At 45.5% G+C, this 14493-nt stretch overlaps 1 protein-coding gene across 2 annotated transcripts in view; it reads right to left on the bottom strand.

Moving 5' to 3' along the window:
- The window catches only part of CPPED1 (calcineurin like phosphoesterase domain containing 1), a 103100-nt gene that overhangs the window by 27760 nt on the left and 60847 nt on the right, over nt 1-14493 (bottom strand). The window contains exon 3 of one of the 2 annotated variants that reach the window (XM_036409799.2): nt 2577-2999. The exons of the other annotated variant lie outside the window; for it this stretch is intronic. Coding sequence (XP_036265692.1) covers nt 2577-2999 — 423 coding nt within the window. The remainder of the gene's footprint in view (nt 1-2576; nt 3000-14493) is intronic. 2 annotated transcript variants of the gene reach the window in all.

Below are 14493 nucleotides of genomic sequence, written 5' to 3'. Positions count from 1 at the left end.
GCGTCTAGGGGAGATCCTGAGGCAGTAGCCACGAGGACGCCTTCTCACAGGTGAAGGTGGTGCCTGGCAGGAATTTTGGGGGGCCAGCTGTGAAGTGAGAAAGGCCTGCTTGTGAGCCTGGAGAGCCAGCATGTGGATCAGAGCAGAGGATGCACAAGACCAAAGGCCTGGAGGCCCTGTGATGGGCGCTGACACGCGAACACCCTACGGGAAGACTGTGCTGGGGGCTCTGAGAAACCTGGACTTGGTCTGCTCTGAGGCCGGCATACAGTGATGCCAAACAAGGACTTGGGCTGTGGGTAGTCGGTCAGGGTGGGGAAGGAGTCTTAGTTTCAGCCCTTCATTGTCCTACAAATACTGATGAGGAATTTATTATGTGAGCCCTGAGCCAGGCCTCCTGAATGCAGGTGACCACAACAATGGCTCTGTTCGAGAGCTGAGTCCAGTGGGGGAATCAGACAAGGCAAGACATACAAATCAGCTGGGATCCAGGAAAGCCGAGAAGGGGGATGGGCTGGGGGCACCTCATCCTGAAGGTGTCTGAGTAGAGCAGCTGTTGGCCAGGTGAAGTGGAAGAGGCGGAGATGGACTGGAATGGGGAAGAATGGGCCCAGGCACCAGCTCAGAGCTGTGCCATGACCTGGATGAGAGACATGGACAGGATGGAGATATCAGGAGGCAGAACAAAAAGGCACATGACATATCAGAGTCTCCCTGGGCAAGGAGGCCCTGCTGGGGACAGTCCGTCAGGTTCTGGAGCCGGAAGTATTGAGTGAAATAAGAAACTGCACCCTGCTCTGTCCCCTGTTTAGCAAGCAACCTCCAGATAATTTGGAGTCCCATCTCGCTCTGTCTTGGGAAGAGACTGTGCTAGGGCTGAGGGGAGGGTTTCAGTCTCACACTGAAGCATTTAATTGGAATTCTGGTGGTAGATGTTTGTTTCTGGGAACGGGGGCAAGTGGAGTCCGCCTCCATGGCAGGCCAGCCCTGGTGTGCCAACCAATCCTCCTTGCGCATGCAGGGCTGCGGGCCTGACAGGGAGGTGGCCGGCACAGCTCAGATCTGATGCCTTCCTGGTGGTGGGCAGCAGGCTCCCCGAGGATGCCCTGTTAGAGCTGCGGGCTCTCTCTATAAAATCCACAGGTCTTACCATCTGGGATGCTGGTGGCTGCATGTGCTCCACTCTACGATGGGAAACCCCGAAGCACATGCCACGCAAGTCTGTGATTGACAACAGCAGAGAACAAAGAGCAGCCACGTGGATGGCATCTGCATCATTTAACATTTTATATGAAAGGAATCATTTGAGTGGCATAAAATGTTCTCTCTGACATTATTTTTTGTTAAAAAACGGTCTCCATGGTGGTGCTGATGCCATCTTGACACTTTATTTCCTTGTCACCAAAACGGTTTTCTACTCAAGCTCGGCACAAAATTTCAAAGACCTTAATAGTTTCTAACTTCATCTCCATGGAACAGTTGGAAAATGTCTCCAATTATGCAAGCTTTTTATAAAATGCCTCAAAAATACAGAAGGGCCTATTGTACTTTTCACCAGTGAATGCGAACTCATTTAATGATCAAAGATGAAAAGAAGAGTGTCAGGATTTCTTTTTTTTTTTTTTAATTCTAATGAATGATTGCCACTTGGTTAGACCATCTCCCTTTCCTTAGCCCCTAACCGACACATTTACATTTTAGAAAAGTCTGATAAAGTGCACTCTGGAAAGATCTAAATAGAGGCATTAGGACCAAAACAAGAGACACAACAGCTGTCAAAACTGGAATCCTGCCAGGTCTCTGGTACCTCGGGGGCAGCTCGGATCACACCACTATTCACGAGAGGAATACTGCAGGTGCTATCAGGGGCAGAAGAGAGGTGTGTGAGCTAGTGCTGCACAGAGTGCCACCAGAAACCAGATCCACAAAGGGAGCCCCTTCATGCTATGTCAGTGTGCACACACGGGTCAAATGCATGACCACTTAAAACATACAGTAACATTTAATGTTGAGATCATACCAAGTACGTTTCTCTCTCCTGGTTCTGGAGGAGACATGGTCCTTCCCAAAGGAGAGCCAATGAGGCCCAGGGCCTGCCCACGGCAGCCCACCCAGGACTCCCCGGTTATACCTGAGGGAGTGGGAAGCTTGGCTCTTACAGATCATCTGCCCGTGGGCAAGTTCCTGCTCCTCAGAGAAAGGAGAAAAGGTGCCCTGGCATCTTCCCTTTGCAGGGGCACATGTAGTCACACTCAGACCCTGCCCCAGTACTCCCTACCTGCAGCGCCCCCCCCGCCCCCAGCTGTGAGCAGCTGTCACGTTAGTGCCCATAGACAAAGAGCTATTCTAATGCTTTTAGCCTCTTCTCATTTAATCTCACAACCAGCCTATGAGGGCAACTCCTGCTGTTCCTACTTTACAGATGAGGACACTGAGGCAGCCTGTCCCAGGCCTCACGGCCAGTGAGTGACGGAGCTAAATCAGAACCCCTTTGCCAGGCAGTGGAGGGGCAGAAGGATCTGGAAACCTCCCCTTCGGACCACTCTTCCACCCAGACACTGGGGCCCCGCTGCTACCTGCTTTGGTGAACTTGTCTGCCATCTCCTTCCGCACGCTCTTGGTGAGGTTGAAGTAGTCATCGTCCTCGTCGATGCTCTGGAGGAAGAGGGGGATGTGCTGGAAGACGATGGCGTGCTGGCACTTCTGCTGCCCTGCGGTGCTCAGCTGCTGGTCCAGCCACTGGTCCTGGGCCTGCTTTAGGGTGGGGCACCGGGAGGCGTCATACAGAAACTGGGAGTTGAGGACGAGGAACAGGACACCCCCGACCCAGAAGCTGAAGTAGTCGTCTCCCCACGTCTCCTGGAACTCGGCGATGGTCTCGGGCGTGGGGACGTTGCCCACGTCGTGGTTGCCGCTCACCAGGACCAGCGGGATGTCGCGGTCCACGTTCCTGAGCACCCGCTGCAGGTCCTTCGTCTGCTCCTTCCGCCAGGGCATCCCTGCAAGAGTGAGGGTCACGTTCTGAAATGGCCGAGGTCGTTTGACATTTATTCACATGAAATAAGAGGGGATAATCTAAAAATTCATCCAACCAGGCAGAGAGAAACTGCAAAAGCAATCCTATGCTAAAAGCCAATCAGCGAGTTGGAAACCACTGCCCCCTGGGTAGAACTGTCCTTCCCTCAGGATGCCTTGGATTTCAATGACTAAGTGGCATCTGACCCAACGTGCCAACTGAAGGATGGTGGAGTCATTGTACTATTAAATGCTAGTAAAGCTTGGTTCCTATCTTTTGTTTAGATGGAAAATAGGTATAGGTAGTTGAAACTGTCCTGCCCCATCTCAATGGGTCGTGCTGAGCACCCCTGCAGTAGTCCCAAACTGAAACGTTTCATAATATACACACGGCCTTAGACTGTGTGAGCACCTTTATGGGAAAAATTCTTAGAGACTGAATGGCTTGATCCTGGCACATGCACCTCGCTAAATGGCCCCCATACAGAGAAAGAGGTTTTTTGTTTGTTTGTTTGTTTTTTAATATTCCATTAGTGGTGTTTAAAAGCTCAAATGCTCAATGTCTTAATATTATGTGTGTCCCCCTGGCAGAGGATTCAGTTTGGAGATGATTATTTAACTCAGGGTGGAGAAGCTTTGTTCTGCCGAATGCCATTTGGATATTTATAACATCATTTGCCATACAAAATTATCAACTTAAAAAGTAGGCTGCTATATTTGGTCAAACATTTAATTAACTCACCCTAATGCCTTGGCAGGAACAGACCAAATGATATCTCAGCCTTATACGGCCCACGGGCCAGATGTTTCCCACCCCAGATTTAGCTTGAGAATTGGAAAGCGTGTGGAGACCTAACTCCCTCAGATTCCTGGCTTCCAGACTTGATATAATAATACATCAAATCTTTAATAAATGGGTTCTAAAATGACCAATTCAAATCCACATCTGTTTTTTGAGCCTCTCTATGCTAATTTATTCAACAAATAATTACTGAGTGCAGACTACATACAAGGCTCTGAATTAGTTCTCGGGAGCCAGGTCTTCCCTTCAAACTGGGGAGCCAGGTAATTTGTCACCCATCTGTTTCAAAAGTTATGAAGCATTATTAAGAAAAGCCAAGTGGGGAAAGGCCATGCTTCCCGCGCCAAGTGTACATACTGGACGAATATGCTTAGTATCATGCAAAGACAGCCCGAGAAAAACGATGAGAAGAGCTGCCCAGCTTCCCGGGGGGTGATGGGTGAAAACTCACCTGGAAAAGGTTGCCATAGTGGATGAAAATTACACCATCATTTCATTTCCATCATGAATTTAAAGGAAAGCAGAAAGTCTTTATGAAGCAATTACAGCTAAGAAAGACTATAAGGCAGAAATGAAGGAATTCATCTAGATCCTAGATGGTCGTAACACAGGCAGAGGTGAAGTAGCAACTGGTAGAAATAACTCGGGAAAGAAACGGAAGGACACACAAAAACATCTCATAAGTTATAACTACAAAAGGAGTAGCAGTAGCGAGATTCCCTTTACAGCCAAGTGTGCGCCAGTTTCCCTCGCGTCCCCTGTGAGCATATGAAGGAGGTGTGTTCTCCAATTGTTGAACACACAGCTCCTCATATTCCCACACAGTCACACTCGTACGTGGTGTGATACAGAGATCCTCTGCCATTATTCTTTGTTTTCTCCTATTGATCTGCACCCATTTCTGAAAAATTTGGTTAAGTTGCCACAGTTATCGGTTGTATCCATTTAGAAATTCTGCCAACTTTTGTGTTCATCTACTTTTAGCTACCTTGCCTAAGAGCTGAGAATTTCCATATGTCACTGAAATGTTTTATGTTTAATCCTGATAAGGTAAGTTAGTAATAAGAAAAGGAAGATGGAGAGCCACTCTTTTGCATGTGGACATCCAGTTGTCCAGCAGCATTTGTTACAGAGACTGTCTTTCCCCACTGAACTGTCCTGACAACCTGATCAGAAATCAACTGACCTTAAATATGGGAATTTATCTGTGGGCTCCATTTCTATTTCATTGATCTATATGTCTAACCTTATGCTAGTACTACAGTGCTTTGATTACTGTAGCTTTCTAATAAGTTTAAAATCAGGAAGTGTGAGTCCTCCAACTTTGTTCTTCTTTTTGCAAGGATCCCCTGAACTTCCATATGGATTTCTGGATCAGCTAATTCAAGGTCCAACATACAAAAAGCTACAGCCTTTTCTTTTTTTTTCTTTTTAAAAAATATATTTTATTGGTTTTTACAGAGAAGAAGAGAGAGGGATAGAGAGTTAGAAACATCGATGAGAGATAATCATCAATCAGCTACCTCTTGCACACCCCCTCCTGGGGATGTGCCCACAACCAAGGTACATGCCCTTAACCAGAATCAAACCTGGGACCTTTCAGTCAGCAGGCCAACACTCTATCCACTGAGCCAAACCGGTTTTGGCAAGAAGCTACAGCTTTTTAGGAAGGCTTGTCTGGGTTTCTGCCACTGCAGACACACCCACCACCTGGCTGTTCTCGGATGGACCATGGCCCAGCAGGTGAAGTGTTCTTCTGAGAGTAATGTCTGCCCACAGGAGTCACAGGAGAGGGAGGCAGCGGGGGTGTGGGAGCCCTGATATGTTCTGAGAAGAGTTCATGTTAAAAGGACTCTGTCCTCATAAAGATTCTTTGGCCAAAGGCAGAGGGGCTGGCAGAGAGGTGATTTTATGGTTTCCAGCAGGAGGTGATAAAAACTAGATCATCGTTGTGATACTAGAAAAGGAAAGAAAAAAGACCATGTAAATATGTGTAAGCCTTGTCCTGTTGGCGTAAGAAAACATAGAGGTGAAAATATGTAAATGCCTGTCATTGTCTGCACCTGTCACTGTGGGTCAAGGTCGTCCATAAATTATTTCCCCCAAAAAGTGATCATCCCTCTAGTGTTTATGTTCTTTAAAGCCAACCTTGGTGTTATTATAAGATGTGTACATGCATGATGATGGGATACTCAATTTAACAGAATACTACTAGCACTTGGCACATGGAAGTGCTACATGTACATGGAAGACATTGCTCAAGGCTGATGCTGACAAGAGACATGCAACGTCCCGGGACAAAGTTCCAGGACAGTTATAAGCAGATTCACCTTTGAAACTGGCAAGTCCCCTCAGGGGAAGGAATGACCAGTTCATTTCTGTTCAGAGCTGCTGGGGGTCAGGTGCGTGAAAAGGTCTTAGAATGACTGCCTCTTTTTACTCTAAGGTTCCATTTTATAATTAGAACTCTGGCACCTGGGGCTATGCTCCCAAAATCTTTATATTAAAACAGGGTTTTAAATATAAAACATAATGAAAAATTAATAAAAGTTTCACAGTTAAACTCCAAAGAGAGTCACTGCTTTTTCAAAGCCAGAGGCAAAATCTACAATGCCCTAGTTATCATAGGGCTAGAGGAACAGAAATTATTTGTCTTCAGCTAGGCATTTATTCAACACACATGCTGATCTACTGTGTGCTGGGTCTTGGCCATACCAACAGAAGGAAGGGAGATATCTTTGTTCCCATGGAGCTCAACATCTAGAAGGGGAACCAAACATAGGAAAGGGAATTACCAAGTTGTATTGCACAAGATGGTAAGTTATGTGACGGGCATCAGGCCCCGAGAAACCCACACAGTCGAGAGAGCCTTCCCAGAGAAAGCAACACTCCCGTCATCATGAAAATTTTAGGGGGACTTAGGGCCTTCTGAAAAGGAAGCAAGCCTTCAGAGGCAAAGAAACAGCAGGGTGAAGCCAAGGTCAGAAAGAAGATCTGGCACCAGGAGGTGGGGCAGTACAAAGTTGCAGCCAGAGTACCAAAAAGCACACACTGTAGACTGCTGACTATGTTCTTGGCACTGAGAGAAGCACTTCACACAGATGGTCTCACTCCTATAAGAACCAATGCAGAATTAATAACACAAATGGGGAAACTAAGGCATGGATGACGCCCTCATTCAAGGTCACAGAGCTTGTAAGATGTTCACTGGGTTTTAACCCAGATAGGGCTGCCAGATGAAATATAAGATGTCCAATTATATGGAATTTCAAAAGGATATTTTAGTATTAGTACGCAGTATTTGTGTTCCTGTATTTTTCTCTGCGAAATCTGGCAGCCCTAGCGAGATTCAGATTCCACCTTGGTTATCCCAGCCTGACTCCAAAGTTGGTGTCCTCAGTGATGAAGGGAAAGTTACAAGAGCCAAGAGCAGATGCAGAGTGAATATGAATCTATGGGGAAGGGAGAGAGCACTGCAGGCAATTCCATGAGTTTCTATGTTGAAGTGTAAGACTATGATTTCAGGTCCAATCACTTAAACAGTTAGCTTGGTCACATATTTCTTGATATGTTACCCATCTGTTGGCAATAATCTAAAAGTGTTGCTAATACAATTTGTTGGTCAGAGTATGGGGAAACAGACAATGTTTAGTGTTGGCTGGAGTGTAAAAGGTTTTCTTTATTCAAATTAAAAAAAACCACATTCACCTTGATTCCCATGTTTTAACACCTGGAATTTTCCTCAACAATAACGTGTGGGGAAAAAGTACAAATAAAAATTTTTATTGCGGCCATTTGTCAGAGCAGAGCAGGGCTAGGAGTATGATAAGGGGAGTAAGTGGAACATTTAAGAACCTCCCTCTCGGGTTTGTGCAGGTGCTGGCCGGGAATGAGCAAGGCCCTGAGAGTGAGTGTCTCCTTAAATCATGTTCCCTGGACACCTCACTTGCTTCACACACCCCTAGTGCTGCAGCATATCATCATAGATAACCTAAGTGAACACATAAGGTCTAGCCAATCAGTGAAATACTATGTAGCTGCATAAAAGAATGAGGAAGACTATCAAGGAAAAAAAAGCAAGATCAATATAGGCATACATCAGAGATACTGAAGGTTTGGTCCAGACTGTTGCAATAAAGCTAGTACTGCAAGTGATAATCTTTTTGCTGGTGGAGGGTCTTTCCTTCAATTTGTTAAAAAAAAAAAAAAAAAAAAAGGAACTTCTGTAAGCACAATGAAAACAAAGTCTGGCTGTACATTGTGCATAGTTTACTACCCACCTTTCATGTAAAAAAAAAAAAAGGAAAAAAAAAGGAAAAAAAAAAAGGAGAACTACACAAAATATGTGCACATACCATCTTTGGTAGAATGCCTTCAGAAATTGGATCTATGTGCTGCCTCTAGGGAGAGACACTGGGTTAAGAAGGAAACATTTTCTACATTCTTTATATTCTTTTGTAACTTTTGAAAGTTGGTTTCTATTAAAAATGTAAATAAACATTATGAAAATAAAATATAAGGAAGAAATATGAAAATTACTTGTAAATGTATCTGGAAAAGATACACAAGAACCTGGTAGTTGTCTCTGGGAAGAAAACTGACCCCTGGCGGGTAGAGGGTGGCAGAGAGGATTAGGGGGAGCAAACTGATTTACCAAGTGCCTACCCATATACAGAATTTGATTCTCCCTTGAAAATAAAGACATATAACTAACTACATGAATGTTCACACACACACACACACACACACACACACACACACACAGGCATATGTTGTTATCAGACCAGTTAGAACTGAACAAAACTGGATGGCCTTATATAATCATAGCCATGCCCAGACAAGAGCCTGGATGTCTTTGCTTGGCCCATGGCTTTAGGGGATTTGGTGTTGGTTTGGCAAGGGCCATCGTTTTCCTCCTCAGGGGATGGCACCTCAGAGAGAATGCTCGAGCCAAGCAGGACCAGGCTCTGTTCCCTTGGAGAAGGAATCCTTTGCCCTCAGACACAGGAAGGTCAGAGTCTCTGAGTGTTCTAACTGCGCCTGAAATCAGACCCGGTGTAGCTTGGCCTGTGGTCAGCAAGCTTTTCTCAACCAGGTGTTGCTTCCGTGCACTCAGCCCTCTTCCCCAGGGACTCGTGTTTCAATGAAGGAACCTTTTCTCTTCCATACGTTGAATAGCAACATGAGTGTTGTTTTTTTTTAATCTATTACAGGTTGCAGCTCAACACGATTAAACAAAATTATGTGCTGTTTGTATAATAAAATTCCACTGCCTGGCTCATTTATAGAGTTTATTTAAATTCTTTGGGGCATAGATTGAAAGAAGACACCAGAGTGAACCTGGGACAGCTCTTCATGAAACACTGCCATTGTGACTCAGCAGCAATGGCGAAATCCTGGGGAGGCTGAGATGAACTTAGCCATGTGGCTTTTCTTAGGATTTTCTTGCTTATTGAAAACCCAGGTGGCTACTTCATTCCCAGGGACATGGTGTCCAGGTTACCACCATTTCCACCCGCTGAGGGCTCCATCTTCTGAAGGGAAAATAGTCCCTCTGTCTCATGTAAAGCCCATCTCAACCACCAGAGAGGCAGGCAAAACCACACACATATAGTGCTCCCAGCCACTCACAAAATAATCTGATAACACATTTTGTCTTCCCTTTTGGGGGTAGTGGAGAATGTAACCTGGTTATAGAAAACAGCGAACCCGTGGGTTTCCTTTCCTCTTAACCAATACTCAGCGAGGGCAAAATCCCACCAGCAAACTGCTGCTAAAAACCACCCACCTGCACAACCTTCAAAATATTTTCTCTTTCCTGTGGAGGTTGTCTAAACAGATACCGTGAATAGATTTCAAGTATTGTGACTCTATTTACTGCTTTAGTAAGAAGTTGTTTTTTTCTTCTTTTTAAAACAAGATCAATGTTCTCTGTAGCAACTGGACAAGGAAGAATGCTGCTTAGAGAAAATAAGAGTTCTCTGTGTCCTAGTCCCTGTAGGCATAAGAGCTCTAACGAGAATTGATGCGGATAAATTCAACCACTGTCAGGAAAATTTAAATTAAGTAAATAGTGGGACAGCCTCAGTAAGAGAGACACAGTCAGGGTATGTGATGAGCTGCTCATTCCGGGAGACAGAGAGCGGGCTTTCAGGGTCAATACATTTAGCAGCTTAAAGAACAACAAAATCAATATGGCCCACGAGTAAGCTCACTCTGAGCAGTTACTTGCAAACCTAATGATTTCTCCAGCTGAGGCGGTGAAGGGGGGTGGATAACAGTCCGAGGTGGGTTACAATTGCCTGTCCTAAAAATTGCTGCTGTACTTTGTCAGATGCTTTCACATCACACAGCCTTCTGGGCCTGCCCAGCTCAGAAGGGATGGTCCAGGGACCTGGCTTCACCCCCCAACCTCACCCCACCCATCACCAGGCTGTGCAGCAATGAGCAGTCTCCAGCAGGATTTTCTTTGTGCAATAAAGATGCTCCATAGGTGTGTGTGGATTTGGTCTAATCTGGGATCGGCTAAGTGCAGAAATCAACCTGAAGACATTAGAACACACACAGGACACCCATGTCTATTCCTCCTTCCCTGGTTTCATAGTGGGCTATCAGCTGGGCAGCCTCAGGCCCTTCCTCCTCACTCCAGACCTTCTGACAAGAACAGAAGGTCCAGCAGCTTCTCCACATACACACCACTACCGTCCCCACTTCTCTTGTCTTTTAAAGTCTCTGCCCTAACTTAGCTGTGGCCCATCTTTAGGCAGTTAAAGGTACAACTTGTGGCTTATTGAAAACTACATGGGTAGTAGCATCTGCCTGATATGAATCTTCCCCTGCCCCAATTCATATGTTGAAGTCTTAACCCCCAGAACTGTACAGATTGAGCCTTTCCCCAGAAGAGCTGATCCTCTTCAACTCCCCTGTACCCACCTCCATGGCATCGTAGAACTGCAGGCCCACATTTCTTCTTTCCCCTTCTCCCCCAGGTATAGCTCACTGTCTGCAGGACCGCACTAACCTCTGACTGGCCCCTCAACCCGTTCCCACACACAGCCACCAGCATGAGCCATTTCAGTGGTACCAGCCTGTCACACTGCTCACCTCTCTCAACCACCATTCAAAGTTACATACACTTAATCTCTCCTTCCTATAGGTGCTCCCAGCTACCCTCACATCATCCCTCTGATGGTACAATGGAGAGAAGGTATTTGGCATATTATGCAGAGGACATCATCAGAAAACCTAACCCAATTCAAAATACGCATGCTTCCTGACTGCTCCTGAGACAGAGTGGCTGTGTGCCAGCTGAAGTGCCCCTGCCATTTTGCAGGAGCACATCGAGGGCTGTGCATTACACATCATCAGCTTCGAGAGGGCGCAGGCCGGGCTGAGGGACACCCCCACAAGTGCACCAATGTTGGGCACTGGGCCTCCAGACAATTATAAACATGCCGCTCACTATCACTGGTAAGTGTTTCTCTCTGCCAGGGCACCAAGGTTAGCATTTCACACATTATTTCATTGTGTCAGCAGTCCTGTCACCATGACACCATTTTGTTATTAACTGTGTGCTGCCTCAGTTTCTCCAGGCATTGAGCAGTCATAGTTTTTTTCAACTAATAGGATGATGATGCTGAGGCAGGATGGTAAAGCTAGGAAAATTCCTCAGGTAGCAGAAAGGGGAAACTAACTGGGACAAGGTAAGTAATCAAGGCCAAACAACTTAACCAACTAACAGCCAGCTAGTGAATCAAAAGACCTTATCTTCCCCAATCAAGGACACCTGAGAGGTTTACACCTCTCTTCCTGACAGGGGAATAAGCAGCTTAAATCACTTTGCTTATTGTGATTTAAGCAAATGAGGACTGAGATAGGTAACAGAGACCTGATTAGTGCCATTTGTGTCGGCCAACACCAAAGATGGGTGAAGTCAGAGAAACAAGTAAAAAAAACCCTGATTAGAGCCAGACAGACCTAAGATAAAAGTAAAACAGTAAAACAGAATAATAATAAAAAAAAACCTATATGGTATGCTGATTTTAATGTATCAGCATATTAAAACACCTGGAAAGCTGATGAATATTCTGCTGCCCTCCTCCCCTAAGATTCTTGCCCCCCTCAAAACAAAGAATGCAGGCCCAGGCTTGCTCTAGAACATGCCCATGCCTGTTCTCGGGCACGCACTTTTTAACTTTCCTTCTCCTAAACCTAAGGGTCCCCATGAGACATGCAGCCAGGTGACAAGCAGCGGCAGAGCATCCCGGGAGTGAGGCCTCAGAGCCGAGCTACACAAAGCCATGGAGGAGGACAGCCCGGAACTGGCTGGTCAGTGGGGGCTGAGTGGGTCTCTGACTTCCCGTGGAGCTGACAGCAGCCCACCCTGGCTCTCTTCTTTCCTAGAATGTTTCTAGGGAGCAAAGCAGAGCACTGCGAGGCTCTCTCCTGTTACTTCTGACACCCTATTACTTCCACGGTCCCCCGCTCTAATAACCGTGCTCTCAGACTCACCTGGATCGTGCTGTGAACTCTTTCCTGCATGAAGTCAAGAACCCACACGCTACCACCGGCCCTAGGCAGACCGCTCCGGGCTCAGTCCTCATCTGGTGACAATGTCATGTGTATGTGCCAGGTGCCCAGGAGAGTGTGAGGAACAAGGACACTGTCCTTCCCCATGAAGCTTAGAATGTGCACACAGGCTATGCCAGAGGTGCCCTCACAGCTCCGGGCAGTGAACCGCTGCCTAAGTGACCATAAAGAGCGAGTACCCCTCACAGGCTTTCAACAGGGAACAAGCTGACCCTGGTTTACAGGCACAGGAGGTATAACCAATTGAGTGTTGAATATAGGGGAGGCCTAGACTTGTTGAAATGCAGCCAAATTAATTATTCAGACAGGCATTCTAGCTAGTGGTAATAGGGAACAGATAGCAGCAAAATTATTTGACCAAATTGTCTGTCAAAGGTTTCAGGGGTCACTGAAATTGCAGGGCAAATTCTGGGCATCAAAGCCATTTTCCAAGCATTCCATTCTGACAGAGTAATGTAAAGTCCTCAAATAAATAGAAGGCTTTAGAATTTCTAAATTCATTGTAATTCTGCACTTAAGAACATTGTAATATGGATTTATTAACTTGAAAAGGTTTGTTGCTTTGTAAATTATCCCCTTAGAGCATCCAGACGTATTAAAAGAGAGAAACACTACAATTATAAATTTTTTAACCTCTTAGAGTGGTGTTTATTTCACAGATTATTGTGTGTAAAGTTTATTCATAAATGGGCTGCTAGGTAGGCAACCAGGGTTTATCACAGAAACAGTTTAACTGGTTGTTAAATCTCAGGCTAACTCACAACAACTATTCACTCTACCACACAGAGGAATGCCCTGATTCAAGCACTTAAGAGGTATAATCAAGCTTCTTTTTCCAGCTGCAGTGTTTATTTGCCCAGCAAAAATTTGAAATTTATTACTGTTTCCAAATTTTGTAACCTATTATCCTTTAAAAAAAAATGCATAGGAACCTAGCCACTATTTATACCCATAGGTAGCAATGAACACAAGGGAATTTAATATACTGGAGAGAGATATAATATAAAGCAATGTATATTAAATGCATCTGGTTAGAGGGTCAGTAAAGGTATAATTTTGTAGCTATCCATACTTAGAAACATTATTTGTTACATCAATAGAAGTATAATGTACTATACTAGTGGCTTTAGGATAATATATCTCTAATACATGAAGCAGGGGAAATAAAAATAAAGGGTTTGCAGATTGATTATATTTTTGAGATCCCAAAGGAAGGGTGACGTGACCCAACGTCACCATTGGAGTTTGACCAAATGAAGCAAATAACCCTTCTGAGTTACTCAGAAGCTCACCATACAGGAAGAATAAACATGCTGGCAGCTGTCACTCATGGAATCCTTACCATGTGCTAAGCACCTGCACTACTGTATCCTGACAAGCTACCTGGGTGGCTGCCCAGGTGACTTGGGCCCTTCCTCATGGCAATATTATTCTGAGAGAAATCCACATGGGATGAAATGCACTGATCTAGCTGATTCTGTGATGCAGGCAAGATGGGCAAGGAGGGGTTAAATAGAGGACAAAGTGTCAGCTCTCCAGGGAGGGGCTCGAATGATAAACAGATGGGTCCTGCAAAGTCTGGGACCTCAGAGCATCCTAGGCACCAAGTGTGCCTGTCATCTCGGCTGTCAACAGAGGTGTCACCACTGTGAGCAGAAAAGGGGTCTGGGACTCCTCATTGCCATCTCTGCCCTGCCTGTCACCTTGTCTGCAAAGAAAGGAAGCCCCTAGAGGGAACCTAGGTGATGGGTAGGATCAACACACACCACTGACTCTTTGCGGAGCACGACCTGACTTCCAATTCAGGACTCCAGATGTTCCAGCCCGCCTCCTAGTCCCACACCAAAAGGGGTAGAGGTTACAGGAGTGAGGGCAACCTCTGGGACACACAGGGGATATAACACAGTTAAGTGTTGGGATATTCACATACACCTAGACCTGGACATTATTTGATCAGCTTGAAAATCCTAAATGCAATAGTATACTGAGGGTTTTGCAAACTCTAGGGGGCCTGAGGGGGTGGAATTAAGGGAAAGAATTCCACAAACTATACCTTCAGTCTGCATTCTGTACCAATTCTGACTTAG

The sequence above is a fragment of the Pipistrellus kuhlii genome, unplaced genomic scaffold (genome assembly GCF_014108245.1).
Source record: "Pipistrellus kuhlii isolate mPipKuh1 unplaced genomic scaffold, mPipKuh1.p scaffold_m20_p_4, whole genome shotgun sequence".
Taxonomy (NCBI): domain Eukaryota; kingdom Metazoa; phylum Chordata; class Mammalia; order Chiroptera; family Vespertilionidae; genus Pipistrellus; species Pipistrellus kuhlii.
Note: the sequence above shows the minus strand (reverse complement) of the source record. Positions and strands in the feature narration are given on the sequence as shown.